The sequence below is a fragment of the Oryzias latipes genome, chromosome 9, assembly GCF_002234675.1.
Source record: "Oryzias latipes chromosome 9, ASM223467v1".
In the NCBI taxonomy this organism is placed as follows: domain Eukaryota; kingdom Metazoa; phylum Chordata; class Actinopteri; order Beloniformes; family Adrianichthyidae; genus Oryzias; species Oryzias latipes.
Window position 1 is genome coordinate 24,813,322 of NC_019867.2, and position 25,694 is coordinate 24,839,015.

Genomic DNA, 25,694 nt, shown 5'->3' on the forward strand with positions numbered 1-25,694 from the left:
TTATGATAATTCAGTCTCTTAAAATAAAGATCATAGATTTTGAATTAAATAATGCCATCAATGTACACTATATTATCAAAAGTATTTAATCAGCCATCCAAATGATGACTTGGCCTGGCAACAGGTGTATACAATAAAGCACTTAGGTATGCAGACTGTTTGCACAAACATTTGTGACAGAATAGGCCGCTCTTGGGAGCTCAGTGAATTCCAGCATGAAACTGTCATAGGATGCCACCGGTGTAACAAGTCCAGTCATGAAATGTCCTCACTTCTAAATATTCCACAGTCAACTGTCAGCTCTATGGAAGAGTCTGAGACAACAGCAACTCAGCCATGAAGCGCTAGTCCACGTAAACTGATGGAGAGGGGTCAGCGCATGCTGAAGCGCATACTGCAAAGACGTCACAGACTTTCTGCACAGTTAATTGCTACAGAGCTCCAAACTTTATGTGACCTTCCGATTAGCCCAAGTACAGAACGCACAGTACGCAAAGCACTGGATGCAGTGGTGTAAAGCACGCCGCCACTGGACTCTTGAGACGTGGAGACGCCTTCTCTGGAGTGGTGAATCATGGTTTTCCCTCTGGCAATCTAATGGACAAGTCTGGATTTGGAAGTTACTTGGAGAACGATAAATTTGGGATTGCAATGTGCTGACTGTGAAATTTGGTGGAGGAGAATTTATTGTGTGGGGTTGTTTTCCAAGACTTGGGCTTGGCCCCTGATACGGCCGTGGCCGTATTTGGTTTTGTTCTCTTTGTTCTGCGTCTTGTGTATTTTATTTCTATCAGAGTCGGACTTTGTTGTTTTTGTGGATCTTTGTGTGTGTGAGCAGGTGTGGTGCTGGAAAATGTGTGGCTCCCACTGGACCCAAACTAATGGAGGCAGCCTTTAAAAGCACCATGCGGACCTCCAGCCTGCGAGAAGGGAGCTTTGCTGCACACTGTCACCAGCGCAGCTTGGCGCTCTTCTCCACCTGTTTTGTACTTAGTTGCAGTTAGCTTTTGTACTTTGTGGTTTTGTGTTCAGGCCCACTCTGTGTACCGCAGTATTTTGATTGTAGTTATGTTTAGGTGAAGCTGTAAGGGTGAACTGCCATTTTCTTTCACATATGTTTTCTCCTGTTTTTGTTAGTCTAGGGAGGTTAGTGTTTTGTCATTGATTTCCATTTTCTTCGATTTACAAGTAAGATCTCAGATTTCAGTTATGTGGGGTTTTGTTTGTTATTTTGGCCTTAGATCACCCTGAAGCCTTTTTGCTTAACCTTAAGTTATTGTTTGTTTGGTTTTAATTAATTTGCACATACATTTGTTATTTGTGAAGACAATCTTCTGCTGTTTTGTTATTAAGTTAAACGGGCAAAAAGCTTAACTTTTACCGTATGTTATGCTCCTCTAGGTCCCCCCTCGACATAAAAATGGGCATAACACCCCTTAGTTCCAGTGAAAGGAACTTAGAATGCCTCAGGATACCACAACATTTTGGACCATTTCATTCTCCCAACCTTGTGGGAACAGTTTAAAGTGGGCCCTTTCCTCTTCCGACGTAATCAGTGCACATAGCAAAGGTCTGCTTATCTGCTTGATGGCTTAGCATAAAAAGCTGAATATTGGGTCTTCGACGACACTGAGAATAGAAAAGCTGTTACCATTAACTGTATATGATACCAATACAAAGAGTGACTCCTCCTCCCTATTTATTACTCACTCATTCTATTGGTCATATTAACAATTCTTGCTCTGCCACATCTTTTGAATTTTTTTTCATATTTTTTCTTTATTGACTTAATTTCATTACAGCGAGAATTAATCATTTTCTATTGGTAATGTTACGCTCAATCAGTCCAGTACACATTAAACAGTTAATGGCCGTGACCAACCCAAAATCTTAAACCCACAAATAAACAAGAAAGGAGGAAAATGACTTAGCAGCAACATTAATGCCTTTTCTAGTGCATGTCATCAGAATGTTCTTCAACGCCTTGTGTTTGATACGGAGTGAGACATTTGGTTTAAATTAGGCAGATAAAGTCAGAGCCCCTATGACAGAGCGGACCTGGGGCCTCATTTATAAACGTTGCGTACGCACAAAAGAAGGCGTACGCCACTCTCTACGCAATAATCGATATTTATAAAAAGCAAACTTGACGGTAAAATGTGCGGTCCTTCACGCAAGCTCTGACCCAGGCGTACGCACAAAAACGGGTGAAATGAGAAACAGTGACATCGTCGGCAGATGGAAGAAACACGTGAAAGTGAAAATGACAATACTGCCTCTCATAAATAACATGAAGACTTCACAAAACAAGTCTTACAATTAACAGCCTACACGAACACCCGTTTGATCGATCAGCAGTGAAACAAATGAAAAAAAAAATCAAACGAAAATTACAACAGAAATTCAAATGAACACATATTTGCAGAAAGAAAAGTGAAATGTGATCTGCAATATTGGCATGTTGTGCAATTCATCCTCATAAATAATATAGTTAACAGTACGAAATAATGTACAAAACTGATATTCTCGTTAATGTGTCCGTCTGGCGGAGCAGATATAGGTGCATTTAGATAGACGGACAGACAGACAGACGTATTAATTGTCTACTGGGGAAAGTTGTTTTCATAGTAAAATATTTCTTCATAAGCTACAGAATTATGGTATTCATGCATATGCCTTTAGTTTGTTTTATTTCTGATAAAACAATGTATGGCGTATGTCTCAACCATTCAAAAAGCAACAAGAAATTACATTTGCACTTATCAATTTCGCATTTCCACGTCGATTATTACCAATATCTGTAGCTTGTCAGATGCAATTAAATGGATGGAAATAAAATGCCCCATCACAATGCGTAATGACACACAATCTTTAGACAGCAAGAAGACTTGCTGGCAAACGAGGACGAGTGGCGTATGAGCCGGTTCCGACTTCCTCGAGCCGTCCTGTTGGACCTCTGCGGGCTTTTGGGGGTGTGTCACCCGGTGCATCTGGCGCATCTGTCCCCCTGCGCCTCAGTCACCACTCCACTTAAAAGGGATTCCCCAATTATTGCCACCAGTCTCTCATCAAGAGGGGTCAGCTCCGGTGTCCCCTTCCCCCCCACCCCACCCGTGGCAGACACACTCTGGCGATGCAGCACCAGACGTTTTTTTGCCTCGACTTTGATGTCCGACCATTTCTTTTTATTTCGGCCACGGTCCGAGGATGTGAGGCTACAGCATTTACGTCGTCTGCCACTGTTTGCCACTCAAGTGCCTTTTTGGCATTAGAAATGCCCACACTGTGCCCTCCAAACAACACTTTTGTCCTCTTTTCCACCTCGCCAACGATAACTTCTACTTCACATTAAGTGAAGTTACATTTTTTTGATTTCCTCTCGGTGTTTGCCATGATTTCACAATCAATGAATATTCATTTGTGGGCGTTTCACGGACTATTTATGGGCAACTATGGGCGTGTCATGAAGCCGCAAAAGCTGCGCTGCATTTAGAATTGGTTGTGATTTATTAAGGGAAAGATGCGTAGGATGTTTTATAAATTTGAATATTTCTGTGCGTACGCACGTCCTATGTTTCATCTGTACGCCACTTCTGACGCAAATCCTACGCAAAGTTTTATAAATGAGGCCCCTGGGATCTCTAAAGTTACTTTAGTCTGACCCTGTCTCAGTACGTGAGTGGGCTTCATGCCAGAAGCAAGAGTGTCTTCACAGCTCAACCTTACACTTACACAATTATAGAAGACTTGAGTAACCACTTCACCAATGTCGAGAGCAACCAGAACTGAAGCGGAAAATATGAGGCATGTCTTCAGCATTCTTGACAGGTAATAAATGAACACATTGCAGGGGGACATCACTGTCTTTCACGGAAAGATATAAGGCTTCGCTACTTTCCCAAAGATGGAAACTAAGAAAAAGTGGTTCCCAAGAAAACTGACGAAGTGTGAAGTGGGCTCTTTAATAATTTTACTCATCCATAAGCAGTGTACAAGATCCTGCCTGAAACCTCTGCCAGCTCAGAAGATTAAGCTTCGAGTGTCACACTCAAGGACGAACTTATGTTTATGTAACTACTTCATTACAACCTGGGGGAGATTTGTCTGGTGGAATACATGTTTAATAAAACATCACAGCATCAGAACGGCTTTGCAGGATCACTGAAGTAATGCATGGGCCCAAGCTTTATCAGGGGTGAAAAATTAACTTTGATCCATCTTCTCATGAACATGTGGAGCACATCACAGACCCTCCTTTTCCTCATCTACTGTCTAATTAAACTGTTCTTGTCAAGTTAATGTAACAAAATATAGAAAAGAGGAAAAAGAAAATGTGCACCGTTACTTGCATGCTTCAACAGAACAATAATTTCTTGGAACATTTTCTTAAAAAGACAGGTCTTTGGACTTGTTTATGGTGGATAATTTCCAGTCAGACAGTTAAAGGGTGAAGATAGGCGTGTTTGAAGCTATTTACACACCAGGAAAGTGACACGTGTAAAAGAACTAGTAAGCGCAGGTTCTTGAACGCACATAAAGCCTGTGGTGTTCACAATGGACAAGCAGGAAGGGGCTTCTTTTTCTACTGTGTACTAGCGCATGTCTGCTATCTACAGGTGGAAGATGCTTGGTGCAAAATGTCAATCTCACAAATCTTGCTCCAGGCTTTTTCATTCACAGCTCTATTCCGATATATGAAAAACTTGTGTGGTGTCATAATTTCGGCCGGGCACAAACTAAAATTATTAATTTCTCCTCCATGATCCATGAATTAAAGGGGATCCATTCATCACTACCAAATCTATGTGATTGGTCGAAGTTTGAACTAGGTTCACTTTATTTTTGCCTTCAATGGCTGCACGTTTTGTACGTACAGGTCAAAAATGGTCATAGTGTTACTTGTGTAGCATACTTGCGTTGCTGCATGTGAATGCAAGAAATCTGTATGCGAAAGCCAAAAACACACACTTACACATCTTTACATAGACTCTTTTTTGACAGTGGCTGCTTGTATGTGCATTGCCAACATGAACAATGCTTTAAATAGATAACTAGGAGACATTAATACAGATAACAAGTGGAGGATAGAAGAGCTTCTTAAAGAAGTAGTTACAGGTCTGCGTCTGTGAGGGACAAAATTATTGCTTTTTGAAGGAGCTTAATAATTATTTTCTGCTCCATTATACAAATAAATTCTTTAAAAAAAAACACCTCACCTTGATTCTGTGATCACCTGGATTCTTTTATTACATTGTGTCTCTTAGGTGCAGCTATGATGAAAATTACAGACCAGACTCATCTTTTTAAATGGGAGAACTTGCAGAATATGTGACTGACAAATCATTTATGCTCCACGGTTTATATAGTGTGCACTGACCCCTCTGCGCCGAACAGCTTCTTTGAGTAACGTAACGACATCTTTTCCTTCACAGCCGCTGGCTTTGAACCCTTTTGTCCACTTCAGAAGGATGCCCTGAAAAATGACAGCAGAGCTTATATGAAATAAAACACTGAATTCACAATATAATTGAAGTGAACTGGTCCAACTCTGAGAAGTGTAAAGACAACACAAAAAAAGCTGATTTTTTGAACCAAAACCCCCCAGCCTAACTGTCTTAAAAAGCCATACTTCATGTTTATCTGAAACCTCTTTATGGGTGTGGCCATTGGTGCTGAGCTGAGTAGCCCCACCCTTGATCCCCCCTTTTTGCCTACTGCATCTTGCTTGACTGAAGAGCTTGACACAGGGGGGGCCACAAACGCCACCGACTGACAGTCTCTATTCTCAAAAGTGTACCTTTTGCCCTAAAGAAACAGTGAAAGTGACTTGTTTTTGGTTCCAAATTGACACTTTTTGAACATTGTGCAAAGTGACAATTCAAATGCGTGTACCAGACCCTGCTGTTTGATAAAATTACATACAAAAAAGAACTTTGATGGGTCCATCACAGGGAGCAGAGGTGAAGGAGGTAGAGCGCTCAAGGTATTTCAGGTCAACAGTCCAGAGCAACAGAGTGTGGGAAAGAGGTGTAGAAGGAGTGTGCAAGCAGGTTGGAACGGGTGGAGGACGCTATCAGGTGTGATTTCAGTTGATTTTATTCTTAAAACAGGGTTTTCAAGCTCCAGGCCTTGAGGTCCGGCCGCCTGCTGGTTTTCCAGAAATCCTGCCTTATCTGCCGCTGATTACCTGGATCAGGTGTGTTTAGCCAATAATAGTTGGAAAACATGTTGGACACCGGCCCTTAAGGCCTGTGTTCTGACCACCCCTGATTTAAAATGACTGTTTATTTAGAGCATATTAGGTGACACCGCAGGTGAAATGAAATGCAAAACATCACCTCATCCAGTTTGTTTTGATGACAGGGAAAAGAGAAAGCAAATGCCAGAGGTAGAGAGGCTCCACTCATGCCCATGTACTCCAGGAAGTCAGCAATGCACTGCACAATGTGGTCGAAGAGCTAGAAAAAAACAATTCAAAATTATGATTTGATTTGAAGAAATGTGACTTCTCAGCAGATTTTACAGATGTCATTTTTTAAAGTAACCTGGATTACCTTTGGCAAACGAAAGCCTAACAAAACTTCAATTCTGTGTTCTCTGAATCAAAAGACCAAAGGAACTTGCTCCCTTTGATGCCTTACCTCTTCCCCTGTGCCTTGCATTGTCTCCTGAGGAACACTGTAGATCTTCTGATGCATTTCTACTTTGTGATGTCCTCCACTTCGTAATCGCACTAGAAGAACCCTGAAGCTGGAGCCCCCAAGGTCCAAAGTCAAGTAATCTCCATTCTCTAAACCAGAATATGATAAAAATCCATCAAAATGTATAAGGCCTTCCTACAAAACAATAATCTGGACTCTTGTAAGCTACCGGTTCCGTCTGGGGTGTGGCGGACAAAGGCGGGCAGCATTTTGACGCTGGTCTGCTCGTGCGTTTGCTTCGCTAGGCCTCGCATCATCTCTTCGGTCATCCTCCTCTTCACTTCCAGCAGCTGTTCACGGCTCAAACGCAGAGCGTCCAGGACGAGCTTGCGCTCCCTTTGCTGAGCAGCAAGGCGGTGTGCCACCGCTGTTACCATGGCGGCGCCTTTCCCGCTGCCGTCTTGAGACTGCAAAAAGCGCACGTCGCAGTCTGGAACGAGCCGCCGCACCAATTTATTCAGCCTCCTAGAAAATCTGCAGGAAAGAAGGAAACAAATGCCTGTTAAAATCTTGCCGTTCATTTTTTTAATGCAGCATGGCCACAGTAAATAAATGCTGCTTTTGGCAAACAAAAGGTTCTAAGCTTTCTTTAAATTCAAGGACATCACAAAAACCTTTTGAACTTCAAAAATCCAGGACTACGTTGTTTAATGATCATAGTTTCAACAAAATCAAGATTATTCCTTTAAGTTTTCTGCCTGCCATTCAGGATGACTGAAAGCAATGAGATCCAACTTTTGCAAAGACGCATTTTATAAATATATTTATAAATATATAACAAGGCATCTTATTTAGAAGTGGAAAGTAAACAACGGGGAAAAACACTGCAAGTGTGTGGAGACAATCTACAGATTCTCTCACCAAGTCTTCAAAACTGAGAAAGAATAAACAAGAGGAAACATAAGAAAAAAATTGTTATTGGTAAACATTTCTGAAAATGTATCTGCTTTATGGTTCACCTTAGGGTTGCTCTTGAGTTTCTCCAGACACTTGTATTTACCAAATCATTACAACATTACTGCCAAGAAACATAAACTTCCCCAGAGTTTGCACCGCATATCACACACTTGTTGGTGAATAATTTATGCACAACGTACAAGTATAGACTGAATCCACTCCAAGGTGGAGAGAAGCAAAGTTTATGAAAGCACAAACTTTTTTTATTTCTTTCTTTTTAAAGTTAGAAGGCACACTCACTCATTCAAAGTACACAACAGCAGACGCGAGCACTTGCCTAGCACACTTCTGCGTGGCAGTAAGCAACATTTGTGTCAGCAGCCCACAGAGGCATTTTAAAAGCACGTTGCTCAGGGAGACGTCGGCTGCCTATAATCATACCAACACGGCACTGCGGATACTCAAACTGCCTTCAAAGAAAAAAAACTAGACAGACGCAGCGTTTCTGAGAGCAGATGAAACAGGCTAGTGACATCCTTCGTGCCTGGCACCAATTTGCAGACCAATTTTCAGCATATTAATGTGCATTTGGAAGAAAAATAAAATATATTGATGCTGAAGTGTACAGAGAGGTCTTAAATAGAAAACAAATCTGTAAGAATCAGCTCTTTGAAGCCGAGTTGGCAGTGAAGAAACAAAATGTTTTGCTTTTTTTGCACTTGAAGTGGACAAAAGGTGATAAAGGTTACTCTTCTGTTCAGGGGCGTAAAGCAGCTGAAGCCTTCAGCACCATTGTACTGTGAAGTTTCTGCTCCACATCTCGAGCATCGCAACTGATATCACATCTATGGACAGAAGGGTGGACAGAAGGGCGCACAAAAAAAAACACAATTTAAAGAGATAAAATTCATTGGTACAAGTAAGCAGTATGTTTTCGTTTCCTTCTCAAAATACAAAAAATGTCCCTCTAACTTATTGTGTCACCACTTGTGTCCTCAAGTACGTGATGCAACATTAAAATATTAAAATGGGTTATTATCTTCATCTTGTTCATCAAGTCTTATGAACTGTCAACTGGTCAATCCCCATATGGACGCATGTGACTAAAGCATTCTAAAGCCAACGAAATGCCACAGAAGAGACGAAAAAAATCAGGGATGAAAAACTTTCCTGAATCTATTAGTCGTAAAAAAAAAAAAAAAAAAAGTCCCAGGAGTTCATAAAAAATTCAAACATGGTTTGACCCCAGAGTGAAGCACACTTGTTCTCAATCAACCCTTGATAAATGAGAGACAGGGATGTGAATTACAGTCCGATAAGACCTGACAGGATAATTGAGTTTGGCAGATGAGAAGGGCCTCAGCTTAAATTCACTGGAGAAGTAGACTGACATGCAGCCTGAATGTTAACTTTCAAAATTGGCCTCCCAATATTTGATTTTTAAAAAAAACACACACATAAGGAGTCTGTGGAGCTAGGAAAGGCATGACGTTGGGGCTTATCATTATGTCTTTTTTTTCCTGACATGATCATCATGTCAGGAAACTTAATGGGATATTGTTAAGTGAAGCAGGAAAATAAGAATCAGTCAAGCAAAAACTGTTTGATAACAAAAGGGAAGGAAAAATGTCTGCTTGACTGATCTCTAATTGTCACTAAAGGAGGTTTAAGATGTTTAGATACAATGACAGAAAATGCACTCCACAACTAAAGCAGTTTCCTTTACGGTAAGTTTAAAAGAGCCCATCATAAGTCCCTGTTAACTGTATCATCTACCATTCAACGGGAGACGCAGCCTGAGTGCACTCACTCTGGATGATTTTTGTAAACAGAGCCATCCACACCAATGGTGGTGCGCAACTTCTCAGCGGCTTTGTTGTCCCGGATCTGTCGAAGTATTGCCACCAGAGTGGCGGCACACAAGCGCGCGGCCCGAGTGGAGACTATCTGACACACCCGCCGGGTGCATATGCAGTCCTCCAGCGATGGTTCCAGACCCAGGCCGCGCAGAACCTTTTCAGCACTTGCCAGACTTTCTGCTTCTCTGCAGGTGACAGAAAAAAAAGCCACAGCAAGTTTATATTTGGGTTATGTTACATTTAACTTTATCTTTTTCCAGCTTACAATTAAAAAGGCATCCTTGATACAATCCAAAAGAATTAAAGTAAAAAAAAAAAAATGGTATGGTCTCTATTTTCCTCTACATTTTTATGACCAAAGCTCATCCACCTAACATTTTCTAAACATTTTTTCCATCTTTTGAAAGGAACTGATCTTTTTATTATCTTTCAAACTCAACCTTGTCTCCATTCTCCATTTCCTTTCATGGAATCATCTATTACTATAAGACTTTGGTAATGATATGTCTACCTCCTGGGGAGTGCTCTTGACTGAGCCGGAGAGAAATTGACCTGTTCTCAAGTCCCCCTGTCTGATAGCTAGAAATGTGTGTTTCTGCACCATGGCTAAGGACCAGAATACTTTGTTATGAGAGCTACTGGAGATTTTTTGTGGAACTTTTTTACTGACAAAAACCAAATATTTGCTGCACAGATAAAATGACTTAAAACAACTGAAATCTTTATCACTGTAGCAAAAACAAAACAATTCAAATTCGGTTTTTCATTCCCCTCATAGTCGCAGTGGTTAGGAACTAGAGACTCCCACGAATGAGCAGAATTCGCGAATACGTAACACCACCCCCCACACCATTGAGCAAAGGAAATCCGTCACTCAATAAAACCCTTATGAAACATTTTCGATGGTTTGTAAAACATTAATCAAAGAACATTGGAATATTTCTCAACATAAAGAGTATTTCTTTTTATTCAGAGCAATTGACTATACTGCAGCGTAATTTATAACGCACATAGGAGTGTCACACTGCGGCTTAAAACCAGGAGCCCGTGCTTCCTCCTTCATCGGTTAAGTGCGAAAGGTCCTGCAGCGCGACTTAAGGGTCGGGCATGGCGCATCAGTCCGGCAGCAGCGTGTTTTGAGCGTCGCTTCTTTCCATCATTCCATCATTCATTCATCTGGATGATAATTATCCTCCAAGGTTATCTTCTTCAGCGCTTCAGGATATTTTCCAGCTGCTTCTGAGTCAGCTGATGCCATTTCTCCATGCAGGGGCCCAAACTTCGGTTATAGTGATTCAGGAACCGGTGGAACCAGCTGTTGCTCGGTGTGAAATTTTCTTTATTTTATATTTATCTCCGCTCCCCTCCTCACAGGTTCCCGCAGCACCTTCCTCAAACGTGTTCTGTATTCTCAGTTTGACATTCAGTCTATCCTGCTCTCTGATTGGCTGATTCTCCTGGAGCATCTTTATTTTTGAATGCATTCCCTTGTGTTGTCCTAAAATAGCTTTTACATACAATTATCCTGAGTTGTGTGAGCTTTTGTGGTAAACCGGAAGAGTAACGTGACTGAAAAGAAATCTGAAAAGAAATCTGTGACTGAAAAGAAATCTGCGCAAACGTGAAACCGCAAATATTGAAATGCCAATACGCGGAGGAACCCTGTATGCGGAAATAAAGTACTCCTCGTGTCTTTTTTCTTTGTAGTAGGCCCTTACAACATTAAACAAAGCAAACAAATCCAAAGTTCTATTTTTTTTTCACATATACTTTGATCCAACAACGATGGAGTTGAGCTTTAAACTGGATGAGTGACTTATACAAACAAACGCTAACTTGTCTGAGTCGATGGTGAAGATGTAGCTGGTGCTGAAATGTCCAGTGGTGAGGAGCTCTGGGGTCGTCCTGCCCTGAAACAACTGCCGCTGTCTGGCCATCTTCACCAGGATGAGACGCACCAGCTCGCCTTGGTACATCCCACTAACCATCTTTTCAAACCTGAAAGCAACACACAAAGCAGAAGAACAATAAACATGTTTTTATGGATTTAATTATTTAATAAATGGCTGCAAATTTCCAAATGATTGTGTTCAAATGGCTTAAAGCTTGAACATAAAGAAAGTAATTGTCAGCCAAACAATAAAATTAACTTATTTTAATTGTTTCCAATTGAATTCAGTAAAGTTTTAAACCAATCTTGAATTTGTTCACCATCTTAATAAGGCTGACGTCTCAAGGCAGACCCAATTAATTTTATTCCAGTCCTTTGCCTCATGATTCTTGAATAAAAGCAGTGACAGAATAATAATGTGGGAGAAATTTTAACAGTATGCTATATATTACCGAGTTCAATTCATATATCTAATCAGCAAGGGTGACTCATTCGGGTTTGTGCGCATGAGACAGGAGACACAGACTGTGGTTTTTTTTCCCATCTGTTTGTGCATATTAATATCTCCTTTTTCTGAATTAGAAATGAAGGAACACTTCTGGCAGACTGTGGTTTTCGACCAAGTTTTGAATGAATGCAACTATTGCAGATATGTGGCTGTTGACACAACAGGTGTTTTTATCAGACCACACCATCTGGGAAGTCTGCGATGGAAAATGAAAAAAAAGCCAACAGTTACCAAAAAAGGAAAAAACTTAAAGATTTGTCATTAATGTCTAACACGTCCCAGTGAACCTTAGCCAATGAGAGGAGACACAGTAGCAGAACACTATGTCTTGTGTTTTAATGATATTAGCAGAGTGTCTCAGTGCACTGAACTTTTAAAGAACAATCATCCTGGTATGTTAAAACTAATCATTCATTCATTTATTTTCCTTTTTGTTCAGGGTCACAGGGCTGCCGGAGCCTATCCTGTCCATTTGTTAAAATTATGTCTTGACATATTTTTAAATAAAAAAACTTCCATTCTATTTGTACAGAGGGTACAAAGAACCTTTTACTGCTAAGAGAGTAAAGTGTAACCAGAAACTCGAGATTGTGAAAGACATTACATTACCTAATTAGGCTCTTTGGACATGAGCACAATGTTAGCCTTGCCTACTAAAATGGCCATTGGCTGCTTTTCTTATGTGTTGTGGTTTTTTTGTGGGTTTTTTTAGTATAAATCGTGGTTTTGAGCATAGTTTGTCCGGGCTCTGGACCTACTGTATACTCAGGTGTGACTTAAGAAATTTTAAAAATAAAGCAACAACCACTGGAGGGCCCTGGAGGTGTGTCTATTAGTTTTTTGCTACTTACAGCAACATAGAAGAAGAAGCACCGCTCAGTCTTAAATTGGCGGAATTGTTATAAAGTAAAACAGATGAAGAACTCAACAGATTTAGTGATTTAAAGTGATATAAAAAGTTTAGTCCACTCGTTATCATTTTCTTCATTCTATGGTTATCTGAAAAATTGTTCATATGTTGCACTAATGTACTAGATTGTTCTTATGCTAAACAAGCATCAATGTGTTACGGAAGTTAAGCATGCAGATATTCAGTGTATTACTGTTAATATTCAGTTGTTATGATTCACCTTTCAAGATGAAATGTCTGTTCTTGCTCCCGTATTTTGTTAAAGAAATTTCTGTGACTAAAAATGATTTTTTTATTATTATTCATCTTGTTGGGAGTTGTAAGTTATACTCCAGAATGACTGATAGTCCGAAAAATACGGTAATTTTAAAAGTACATAGCTGTTGAGGTATTTGTTTTAACATGAGCCACTTGCTAAATTATGATGAGGATGTTGTGTCGTTGCAACAAATGTCAGACTATTGGGAGTTTTAAAAAAGGTTTTGAAACATTTGGTTCTGATATTTTCTTGACTCAGTTGGAGATTCTTGCCCTCATACAGTCAGGTCCATAAATAATGGGACAGCGACACAATTCCAACATGGCTCATCAGCTTTAATTTGAAGGTATTTACATCCAGATCAGGTGAGCGGTGTAGGAATCACAACAGTTTGCATTTGTGCCTCCCACTTGTTGAACCAAAAGTAATGGGTTATTGGCTTCTCAACTGTTCCATAGACAGGTGTGTGTTATTCCCTCACTATCCCAATTAAAATGAGCAGATAAAAGGTCCAGAGTTTTTGAAGTGTGCTGTATGCATTTGGAATCTGTTGCTGTCAACCTTTAAGATGAGATCCAAAGAGTTGTCACTATCAGTGAAGCAAGCAATCATTAGGCTGAAAAAAACAAAAGAAAACCATCAGAGAGATTGCAAAATTATTAGGCGTGACCAAAATGACTGTTTGGAACATTCTTAAAAGAAGGAACGCACTGGGGAGCTCAGAAATACCAAATGACCCGGAGACCACAGAAAACAACTGTGGTGAATGACCAAAGAAGTGTCTCCCTGGTGAAGAAAACACCCTTCACAACAGTTGGTACGATTAAAAACCCTCTCCAGGAGGTAGGAGTATGTGTGTCAAAGTCGACAATCAAGAGAAGACTTCACCAGAGTGAATACAGAGGGTTTACCACAAGATGTAAACCATTTCAGTCAGACAACTCATGCAGTAGTAATAATATTTATTTTCACATCTTTAGTTTGCTTCCACATACTTGTTGCTTTCACATTCTTTGACATTCACTTTCCTTAGTTAGCATTCACTTTCCTCTGAGTAAGCATTTCGCATTCCTCCAAGTAAGCATTTCGCATTCCTCCAAGTAAGCATTTCACTTTCCTTTAACTTTGCATTTCACTTTCCTTTAACTTTGCATTTCACTTTCCTTTAACTTTGCATTTCACTTTCCTTTAACTTTGCATTTCACTTTCCTTTGGTTTGGCATAAAACTCTGTGCAATTCCAAGAGAGAGAAATTTCCATAAACTTTTGGGTAATAACTACCCCTAACGGAGCTCACAGGTGGAAGCCGGGGAGGAGGGTGGGGCAAAGAACGCAGTGCTGCAGTAAAGAAGGATGAACAACTTACACACCTGGACTTAAATAGGATGCTGCACAAGTGAGTTGATTAACTGACCCGCCATAGGGGAGTGGCCTAAGTAATGCCTACCTGAGTTGTCTTACCGAAATGCTCCCAAGGTCGCTCACTAGTGAGCCTCAAAAACAGGACGGCCAGATTAGAGTTTGCCAAACGACATCTAAAACGGTCTTCACAGCTCTGGAAAAACGTCCTATGGACAGATGAGACTAAGATCAACTTGTACCAGAGTGATGAAAAGAGAAGAGTATGGAGAAGGAAAGGAATTGCTCATGATCCTAAGCATACCCTCTCATCAATGAAGCATGGTGGTGGTAATGTCACGGCGTGGTTATGTATGCCTGCTAATGGAACTGGTTCTCTTGTATCTATTGATGATGTGACTGCTGACAAAAGCAGTAGATTGAATTCTGAAGTGTTTCAGGAAATATTATCTGCTCATATTCAGCCAAGTGCTTCAGCACTCATTGGACGGCACTTCACAGTGCAGATGGACCATGACCCAAAGCATACTGCAACAGCAACCAAAGACCTTCTTAAGGGAAAGAAGTAGAATGTTATGCAATGGTCAAGTCAATCACCTGACCTGAATCTGATTGAGCATGTGTTTCACTTGCTGAAGACAAAACTGAAAACCACTGAAATGCACCAAGAACAAGCTGGAACTGAAGACCGATGCATTGGAGGCCTGGCAGAGCATCACCAGGGATGAAACCCAGAGCCTGGTGATGTCTATGCGTTCCAGACTTTAGGCTGGAATTGACTGCAAAGGATTTGCAACCAAGTATTAAAAAGTGAATGTTTGATTTATGATTATTGTTCTGGACCATTACTTTTGGTTCCTTAACAAGTGGTAGGCACATATGCAAACTGTTGCAACTCCTACACCGCTCACCTGATCTGGATGTAAATACCCTCAAATTAAAGCTGATGGTCTGCAGTTAAAGCACATCTTGTTCATTTCATTTCAAATCCATTTTGGTGGTATATAGAGCCAAACATGTTGGAATTGTGTCGCTGTCCCATTATTTATGGACCTGACTGTATTAGATTAAATTATACATACTTTATTCATCCTATGAGAATTGCTAGATTGTTTAACGTGTTCATTAAATTTGTTGATTTAGATTGACATCTTAGGGTTTGGTGACTCTTACAACTATGTTGTGAGAAAGAATGACAAAGTGGGGCTTACAAGAGACACAAAGTGCATTAGCGGTGTAAAGTTCTGACAGAACAGGCTGTCCAAACGAAAGCACTTTTTCTCAGAGCGACAAAATCTTTAGGAGCTGGAAGGACCAAAACATGATCAGGTTTTTTAAGTTTAGAGATTACATATTGATAAAGTGGTACAACATCAAAATTGATAGTTGTTTTTTTATTTTTAATCTAAAACCAAGTGTCTGTTCTGTCTGATACTGTAATTGTTTCAAAATAGTATAACTCCTTGGAGACCAGGGAGACAGTAAGTTATGTTGTTTTCTGCTTAGCTGGGCCCATTTTCTCCTTCCATTAATTCATCAGCAGTAGTCTCTGTAAGGATGTCCAGACTTCCTTCTTCCTGCCCACTTTTTTTTAATAAAGATACAGAGGCGTTTCCAGTTCAACCGAGAAAAATAATATCTCCAGCGTGCCCTGGATCTGTATCTTCCCAAATCGATGTGCCTGCAACGCCTCAATTGGAAGGTGTTCCAGAAGCATTCTCATCAGATGTCCGAAATGGATTCTCTCAATATGGAGGAGCTGCAACTGCAGTTTGGAATTACTCGTGGGAGGCTGAGCTTTGCACCCCATCTCAAAGAGATCTTCATGAACATGAATCTGATTTTTAAACTCATGGTGTAGGTGAAAAACCTTTGACCTGTAAACTAAGAGCTTTGTCTTTTGACTCGATTCTTTCTTTACCACAGCAACTAGTAAATGTCTGCATTGCTGCAGGTTTTGCACCAGCCTGTTGGTAAACCTGCTCCAATTTACTCTAGCCTGTAAACAGAATACCTAAATATTTAATCTCTTGCATTGGGGGGAGACTCATTCCTAACCTAAAGAGAAGCATTCTACATTGTTTTGGCATAGAATAATGACCTCAAACTTGGAAATGACAGCTCCCATTCCAGTAGATTTATTCTCAGCTGCAAACCACCCCAAGGAGAGATGAAGGTCATTGCTTCAGGGACCACATCGCCCACTCATAGTAGAGACGGGATTCTAAGGCTCCCCAAGACAAACCATTCTGCTACTTTGTTATGTCAAAAAAACGTATATGAACAGAATGTACAACAGAGAGCATCCCTGGAGTCAAGCTGTCACGGTAAAGAATTCAGACTTACTGCTGGGTGTGGGATTTACAATGCTCTCTTGAAAGCGTCATCCAGCAAGGAGCTCATAAGAAACGCTGAGGAGGGAGATTCCTCTGTAATTGAAGTCTTCAGTTTTTAAGAGATGAACAACCACCACGGTATGCTAATCTAGAGGTGCTTCCTATGATGTTCTTGCCATGTTACAGTGATAAGTGAATCAAGGCAGCCCTAAAAAGAAAGTTTGATTCATTTGATGTCAGCTAGATTAAACTGGACCCTCAAACAGCTTGTTTTACAGTAATGCTGTCTGAGGAACAGCATTGTACTGCACTGAGAAAGCAACAAAAGCACTCTCCTCTAAATGAACAACATCCAAAAGTACATTTGTATAACATAAAAAAATGTTTCTTAATTAATTCAATAACATATGTAATTCTGCAACTTTTAAGACTAAACTGTCAAAGATTGGTGTAAATGAACTCTTAATAATAGTTGAGGGCCATGGCCAAGAGACTTTGTTCTGTAAACGGATGTTATGAAGTTTAGATCCACTAGTTTATTTCAATAAACTAGTTTATTTCAATAAACTTGTCAGTGCATGTTTTATTAGCTAAATGAATACATAAATATGTATCAACACATATGTTTGGCACTTTGAAAGAGTCACAAGCTCCTTGTTTCTTTACAATTTTCTTTCAAGAAAAAGAGATCAACGGACAAAGAGGATTATGTTTGAAGTTAATTTAAAACTTTGAGTTTTCTGTTAATTATTTTAAACAATTCATTCATGTGATCATTTTGAATAGAATTTATTATTGTGTTCATTATTTGTCCAGGTATTAGAAATTGACCCCTCAGTGACTTAAGCATTGAACAGATACTAAACTCGAGTCTCAGCAAAACAGAAAATTCCACAAAAGCACTCATTTTAACTGATTTTTTTTTTTAGCTTGGCAAGTTCAAGGAAATAGACTGTAAGTGGAAAAGTATTCAATGTTCAAAGAAAACATTACACAGCATTTAAAAGCAAGGCGACCTAGAGTTTAAATTTACTTAAAAGAGAAAATAATAAAATGTGTCAAACTGTTTTCTGAGGGGCAAAAGACCTTTTTGAGTATTACTTTAGAAAATTATTTGGCTACATTACCGAAAACGGCACTTATTTGTTTTTTGTTTTCAAAATAAGAATCAATCAGAATAGTTTAAGCAAAAAAAGGAAGCTGTGTTCACCATCAGTTCACCTTGTAGGTGTATTTCACTGAAATATATTACTTTGCACACTATCAAAATGTTTTGCTGTCTGGAAAATCCAGGTAAAATCACAACATTATACCAACAGTTTAAAATAACAATCCAGGTAAAATGTCTTGAGGTGTTTTTTCCAATTTTATTCAAGAATCTGCAAACATAATGTGTGTAATGTCCTTGTTTTCCCAGCAATGTATGTTTGAAAGGGGATTATGGATTTAACCTCAAACACCATTATAACATACAGTTAAATCACTTTTAAGTAGATTAAATATACACTGCTCAAAAAATAAAGGAAACACCTAAATAACTCAATGTTACTCCAAGTCAACCAGATTCTGTGTAATCAAACTGTCTAATTAGGAAGCAACACTGACTGACAATCAATTTCACATGTTTTTGTGTGAGTGGAATAGACAACAGTTGGAAATAATATGCGATCAGCAAGACGCCTCCAATAAAGGAGTGGTTCTGCCAAGCGGTGCCCGCAGACAACTTCCCTGTCCTTATGTTTTTGGACTGATGTTTTAGTGGCTTTTGAATGCAGACAGTGTCGTCACTTCAGCGGTACCATGAGAAGGCATCTACAACCCACACAAGTCTCCCAGGTAGTGCAACTCAACCAGGACGGCACATTAATGCGAGCTGTGGTAAGGCGATTTGCTGGGTCTGTCAGCGTAGTGTCCATGGAGCATGGAGGCCCTACCAGGAGAAAGGCCAGTCCACCAGGATATGTGGAGGGGGCCATCGGCCAAATCCGTTTTTTTCATACCAGAAAAATGTGATACTAAATGTAACTTTAAAGGTAATGATTTTCAAAATTCACAAATTAAGACAGAAATATAAATTATACCCCAACATAGTTTATTGTTACACAGCAGATTCTGCTGAAATAGCTAAATTAGAGGTTTTGCTGAGCTGTGTTGAAACAAGAACATAATACAGCTCTGGATTTTGGATCAGTGTTGTTCGTTTAAGTTTTTTTTTGACACAAACAGCATCCTTGAGGTTGAGTTATGTTTGGCGTCAAAAGGGAAGTGCTTGTTACACTTCTCTTCATTTTTATTGAGCATCATTGACGGATGCTCAATAAATGGATTGTGTAGGTGCTCGTTCAAGGAGTTAAGCATTTGTTTTTGAATAAAAGTGGCCACTATCGGTTACCGGAAAAGTTGGGATTACGCTATGAGCCACTCAAGTTGATCCTTGCTGGATGTAGGTTGACATATGAATAGCCCTGTTCTAAACAATTGACCTTTAGATAATTAAAATATTTGGTTTACAAATAAACGTCTTCAGTGATGTAGCCAAACATGTCCAAGTCAAATATCAGTTCTTACAATCTCTTCTTTGTTCAGTTAAAAATCTTGTTGCTCTGCTCCATGTGCAAATTTCTGAACTTTTTGGTTGATGTTGAGCAGTTGGTATTTGCCTGGAGTGACACATCATCTTCACTTTAATTCACTGCTGTCACTGAGTGTGTAATACATGGATTATTGTGTATCAAAGCCTATGTGAAGGACTCAAGGAAAAAAAAAATCAGGAGGATGAACCTCCTGGTGAAATCTAACAGGAGAGACACACAGACAAAAGATGATAGAATAATGTGGAGGTGGGCGAATCACTGAAGAACATGTCTCTCGGCTGAATTTACTGCGAGCAGATAGGGGAAGCAGTTGATGTCTAGGTCAGCTTAAGCACCTCGCATCATGACAGCTTGTGATATTGTTCTTAAGGCACATGATCTTTTTAAACAGAAACCTACAGTGCCTTGCTAAAGTATTCACCCCTCGAATGTTTGTCCCTTTTGTTGCTTTTCATGGTCAATAAAATTTGTCTTTCTTCACACAAAAATTCACTGGAAATAAAACTTCATTGTCAACCTGAAAACCAATTTCTACAAAGTAATGTCAATGAAACATTTGAAACAAAATAATTGTTTGCATAATTATACACTCCCTTTTAAATTTAATGGTCTAATTCAATAGAAGTCCATCCAATTAGTGCCAATAGTCTCACAATTCGTGAAATGAAGATGGTGTGGGTGTGTACCAAGGGACCGAGTAATAAAATAACAGTCTATGAAGGGTCCAGATTCTGGTGGAGTGGTATTTCTGGATACTATTTCACCATGAAGACAGAGGACCACTCCAAGCAACTTAGAGAAAGGGTTTTCAAAAGGTACAAGTCAGGGGATGGATGCAAAAAAATGTCCAAGGCATTGAGCATCCCACCGAGTTCCGTGAAATCAATCATCAAGAAATGGAAGGAATATGGCACATGTGGGAATCTGCCTAGATCAGGCAACCCTCATAAACTGAGTGACTGTGCAAGTAGGAGACTTGTGAGAGAAGCCACCAAGAACCCTCCGACTACTTTGCAGGAGTTACAAGTTTCAGCTGCTGAGACGGGAGAGACGGTGCATGTAGCAACTGCTGCCCGGGTTCTTCACCGGTCAAAGCATTATGGGACAGTGGCAATGAGAAAGACACTGTTGAAGAAAATACAAATTAGAGCTCGTCTAGAGTTTGCCAAAAGCCATGTGGAAGACTCCATGATCGAGTGGAAGAAGATTCTTGTTTGATGAGACAAAAATTGAGCTTTTTGGTCATCAGACAAGACAATATGTTTGACGGCAACCAACACTGCACATCATCAAAAATACACCATGAAGCATGGTGGTGGCAGCATCATGCTGTGGGATGTTTCTCAGCAACAGGCCCTGGAAGGCTTGTAAAGACAGAGGGCAGAATGCATGCTGCAAAATACACTGACATTTTGGAAGACAATCTTTTGGGGTCTGCAAGAGAACTACAGCTTGGGAGGAGATTTATTTTAAAGCAAGACAATGATCCAAAGCAGACTGCAAAAGCTACACAGGAATGGTTTAAAAAGTATCAGGTAAATGTTCTGGAGTGACTGAGTCAAAGTCCAGACCTAAATCCCATAGAGAATTTGTGGCTGGACTTGAAAAGGGCTGTTCATGTCCGGCCGGTATCCACGCAACCTGACAGAACTTGAGCAGTTTTGCAAAGACAAATGGAGGAAAATTCCAGTGTGCAGATGTACAAGACTGAGACTTATCCAACAGACTTGGTGCTGTGATTGCAGCCAAAGGTGCATCTACTAATTACTGACTTGAAGGGGGTGAATAATTATGCAAACAATTATACCGTATTTTCCGGACTATAAGTCGCCCTTTTTTCATAGTTTGGCAAGGGGTGCGACTTATACTCCGCAGCAACTTATATTAGAAATAAATACATTGTTAACCCTCCTGTTATGTTCAGTTGTGAGGAACAGATATGATGTTCCTGGGTCAATTTGATGTATGAGGTATGTTAAGTGTTAAGAGTATGTTAAGTGACTCAGAGAAACAGCAAACTTTTTTTACAGTAAGATCTTGAAGGCTAACAACATAACATTCTATTTTCCAATGATTTCATAGATTCAGAAATGCAATAAAAATGACAACTGTTTCTAAAAATACAGGATGAAAACAGAGTATTAGTTGGCCAATGATGCTTCATGAAAGGAATAAATAAATAAGTATGAGAAAGAATTACTGTGAAATTATGAGATAAACAGTCTGCTATGATTGTGTCATATGAGTTTGTGCAAGTTATTATATCTTGGTCTCAGATTTTGTCAAATAAATTTCCCGTCAAAATGCGACTTATAGTCCAGTGCGACTTATCTGTGTTTTTTTCTACTTTATAATGCATTTTTGGGCTGGTGCGACTTATACTCCGGAGCGACTTATAGTCCGTAAAATACGGTATTTCATTTTATATTTTTGTTTTCAAGTCACTGCACATTACTTTGTAGAAATCTGTTTTCACATTGACATTGGAGGTTTTTTTCTAGTAAATTCAGTGTGAGGAAAGATAAATTTTATTAACCATGAGTGATTCATGAAAACAACAAAAGGTAAAAACATTCAAAGGGGTGAATACTTTTGCAAGGCACTGTACCTAAGCATTAAAAACCAGCTTACAGATACGACCCAAAGGCCTTGAATAAGTGTCAAATAGCAAGCAAGTATCCACGGACGGGGCTGACAAGATGCAGAAGGAGGAATGGGGATAGATGTAGTCATTCCCACATAGAGTAAGACCAGAAAAGTGAGGCATGAGAAGACTAAAAAGTACTAGAGACAAAAGAAAAAACTCCAAAGCAATCAGTAGTCAAGATACTCCTAAATCCACAATCCTAGAAAGAAGCTATATTTCCAATACACTAAAGAGGAGTCCTATCCATAATGCATCACACGTATGTTTTTTCATTTTAATTGTTTTATATTGTTTAATAAAACATGGACAGAATCAAAAGATCCATGTAAAGAAAATCCTAGGTTTAGTTTTATTTTATTTTTGGTGAATATAAACCCTTTACAAGAATGAGTATTAAATTTTAAAATCTGGTTGCTCAGACAATGGCTGTTATGTTGTGATGGTACTCTGGACACTGAAAAAAACAACATTATCCTGTTTTGTTTTGTTTTATAAGGAAACTTTTCAAAAGAAAATTTAGCAATCAAATTTCCCTTTGATTAATTACGATTGATCACAAAAATACTGTAGTTTATAGTAATCTAATAAATCATATATTAATAATAATGGTAAAATGAATCCAATATTGTATTCTTTTTAGACTTATCAGAAAAGAGACCATTATATACCACACTATTATGCCACATTTTAATTATCATATGTAGCAAACCACAATAGCAGCAGCAAAGAGAACAGATGTAAAACAGAAAACGAAAACAAACAGTGTGTTGTTGGGTTCATGCAGAGAAAACAGGGATCATTCTGAAGACACTCACAGCTGTTTTCCAGGGTTCAGGGATCCTGAATCTATCTCCTGGTCTATGTTGGTGCGAATATCCTCCAGGGCACCATCATCACCAAAAGCGCCCCACTCGGTGTTCACGCACATCCGCCCTTCATCTCCATCCAGAAGGTCAAGGTTCCTCATCTGCTCCATGTAGCAGGCATTGGTGCCGGTTCCTTGAAGGAAGGCATGACAACATAACAACCACCCATCAACAGTCACAAACATAAATAAATAAGTTGTATTTCAGTAAATAAAATAAACATTCTTTCTATATAAAAATACAACATATTTAAAACACAAAGAAAACATATAGCTTTCAAGAAATGCTGACAGTTTTTAGGACGATTCATTTTTAACATTAAAAATACCTTTTGCAATTTTAAGAGCCAACTCTCCAGGCTTCATACATTTTTTCTTACAAGGCTTCTTACATTACAACAATAAAACCTTATCATTTAAGTTATGTTTGACTGATGCAGCCTAAAATTACCAGTAATGATCATTTCTTTAAATATTATAGATCCTGTTAAAAACTTTAGATCTACGTTTTTGAAGTAGAAAATCAAAACTAGACTAAAAACAACATTTTTATTTTAAGCCTGGTAGCTTCTGCTGTACAGAATACAGCTCTCCCCAACAGCCACGTACACACTTTTTTGTTTTATTTCAGTTCTGCAGAGGAACAGCAGAGAAAAGCTTTAACTTGGTGTGGTTTCGGATGATGCACTGGCGGTGATCCCAGGGCTACTATGAGTGAGCATTACCTCTCACTGCAGTCAGTTCACTTAGGCTGAGTGAGCTGAAGTGGGACTTACCCACAATCAGACCAATTTCACAGTACTGATCTTCATAGCCACAGGTCATCATGGTTCCCACTGTGTCATTGACCACTGCCACCACGTCAATGTCAAAATCCTGCAATGAGATTCTGTTTAACGCTACTTCATTCATTATCTTCAGAAAATATTGTATCCGTATTTGGATGATAGGTTCAACGTAAAACCGGTTTTTAAATACTACTAACTTTATACTGCTACATGTACATTTTAATTGGAACACTGTACAGGTTATCATGATCTATCACCCTGCCTGTTACAGCTCTCTCAGTGCTGCGTTTTGCTGATTAAATGACTCAGGCGTCTCTTCATTCTGCTTCACTGAACACACTTGATCTGAGTAATTAGCTGTAAGAAGTGCAGGGAGAGCTGGAAAACAAGCAGGGTGTAGATCCTGAGGGCCACGCTTGGGCAGGCCTGTCATACATGCTGGTCCAGCTCTGCAGTTGATCTAATCCCCGACCACCTGTGAACAGGCAACCATCAGTTGCCTGCAGAGTGCATGCGAGCACATACATGCCTTGGCTTTCCCAGTAAATAGCCATGACATTCGTAAGGTGAAGTTCTTCTTCATTAATATGTGAATGAGTTTGTACAAAAGTCCCTTAAAAAACCCTGCTGCACATTAACTCTATTACCTAGTGCTTCTGAGTGTCAAGGATTCATCAGAAAGAAGTCATTTTCAATTCATGTCATCTGCAAAAACTGACAACTGCAGCATTTGTGCATGTTTGTGCACAGCCCAGTTTCTAATGACTGACTTCCCTCCTTCATCCCAGGTTTTTAGCTCATTAAGCCTATTTATGCAGCTCTCAGTTTTATTTATTATTGGCTTTGTGACATTTTCAAGTTGCAATGGCACTTTTTTTTTCCTTCCAATTGCAAATTCAAATAGGGATGAAGGTCCAGAGCAAACTGTACGAAAGAGATGAAGCCCAGCTAATCCCTTCAGGCTTTCAAATCCAGACCATTCGACTGACTTTGTTTTCTCAGAGTCTACAATTACTGGCTAGCTGAAATGGAAAATTAAAGTTTGGTAATTAATCTTTGATCAAAGCCAGTCAATTTTTAGGATGTATCACTGTAGGTTTAGTATGTTTACTCATAAAGAAAATACAAATGAGTTTTCTGTCTTTACGAATAGAAAAGGGAATAGAAGATAAAAGCCTGACATACCCCTCGCCTTTTAATAGCGGCCCTCAAAAGGCTGACCACATCCTTTCCTTCAACTCCACTTAGCTTGAAGCCTTTGGTCCAAGACAACAAGACACTCTGTGGGAAAAAGAAGAACCCATCATTTATTTGCCCTCATATCCTTCACATTAGTAATTTTTAAAAACATCAAACAGCAAACAACAACACAATATAAAGCAAGAATGATTTGATGAATTTAAAAAATGTGTTTTTCAAAATGTATATAAAATCCTTCATTGCAGAGATTGCAGTATGGTAAAAGGTAATGGTCAGTGATTCTGCATTCAGACTTGGTGTTTGTTTAATACTAACATAGTAATAATAATAATACATTTTATTTGTGTAGCGCTTTAAATGGCACACAAAGAGGCTTTACAACATGTGAGCAAAAAACAGTTAATAAGAACAGAGCTAATACAATAAAAATAATAATAAAAACATAAAAAGACAGATTAAAGATTAAAAGCTACTTTAAAAAGATGAGTTTTTAGTGAGTGTCTCTGAGATGTTGGGGCAGAGTGTTTCATAGGGTTGGAGCAGCAATAGAGAAGGCTCTGTCTCCCCAATTTCAATGTTTGGTCCGACAGGGGAGGGACAAAAGGTTAGCATCGGACGAGCGGGAAGGGGTGTGACGCTGGAGGACATCGTGAGGTAGGGTGTGGCCAGGTTATGAAGGGCTATAAAAGTGATGAGGAGAACTTTGAATTTGATACGCTGAGCGATGGGGAGCGATGTATATTTTTTTATTTTATGTCTTATTTCGCAGTTTTCGTTTTTTATTTTAATTTGACCTTTTTATTATTCCAAAAAAAAATTGCACTGTAATTTCGTTGTACATGTACAATGACAATAAAGATATTTCTATTTCTATTTTCTA

General features: G+C 39.3%; 1 protein-coding gene across 1 annotated transcript in view; it reads right to left on the reverse strand.

Annotated features, from left to right (window-relative positions):
* LOC101166309 (hexokinase-2) overlaps positions 1-25,694 on the reverse strand; it is a 55,256-nt gene that overhangs the window by 11,896 nt on the left and 17,666 nt on the right. The window contains exons 5-13 of the mRNA XM_004072867.4: positions 24,800-24,895; positions 23,603-23,702; positions 22,777-22,960; positions 11,294-11,455; positions 9,409-9,642; positions 6,871-7,175; positions 6,642-6,790; positions 6,339-6,458; positions 5,378-5,473 (exon numbers count right to left, since the gene is read on the reverse strand). Coding sequence (XP_004072915.1) covers positions 5,378-5,473; positions 6,339-6,458; positions 6,642-6,790; positions 6,871-7,175; positions 9,409-9,642; positions 11,294-11,455; positions 22,777-22,960; positions 23,603-23,702; positions 24,800-24,895 — 1,446 coding nt within the window. The remainder of the gene's footprint in view (positions 1-5,377; positions 5,474-6,338; positions 6,459-6,641; positions 6,791-6,870; positions 7,176-9,408; positions 9,643-11,293; positions 11,456-22,776; positions 22,961-23,602; positions 23,703-24,799; positions 24,896-25,694) is intronic.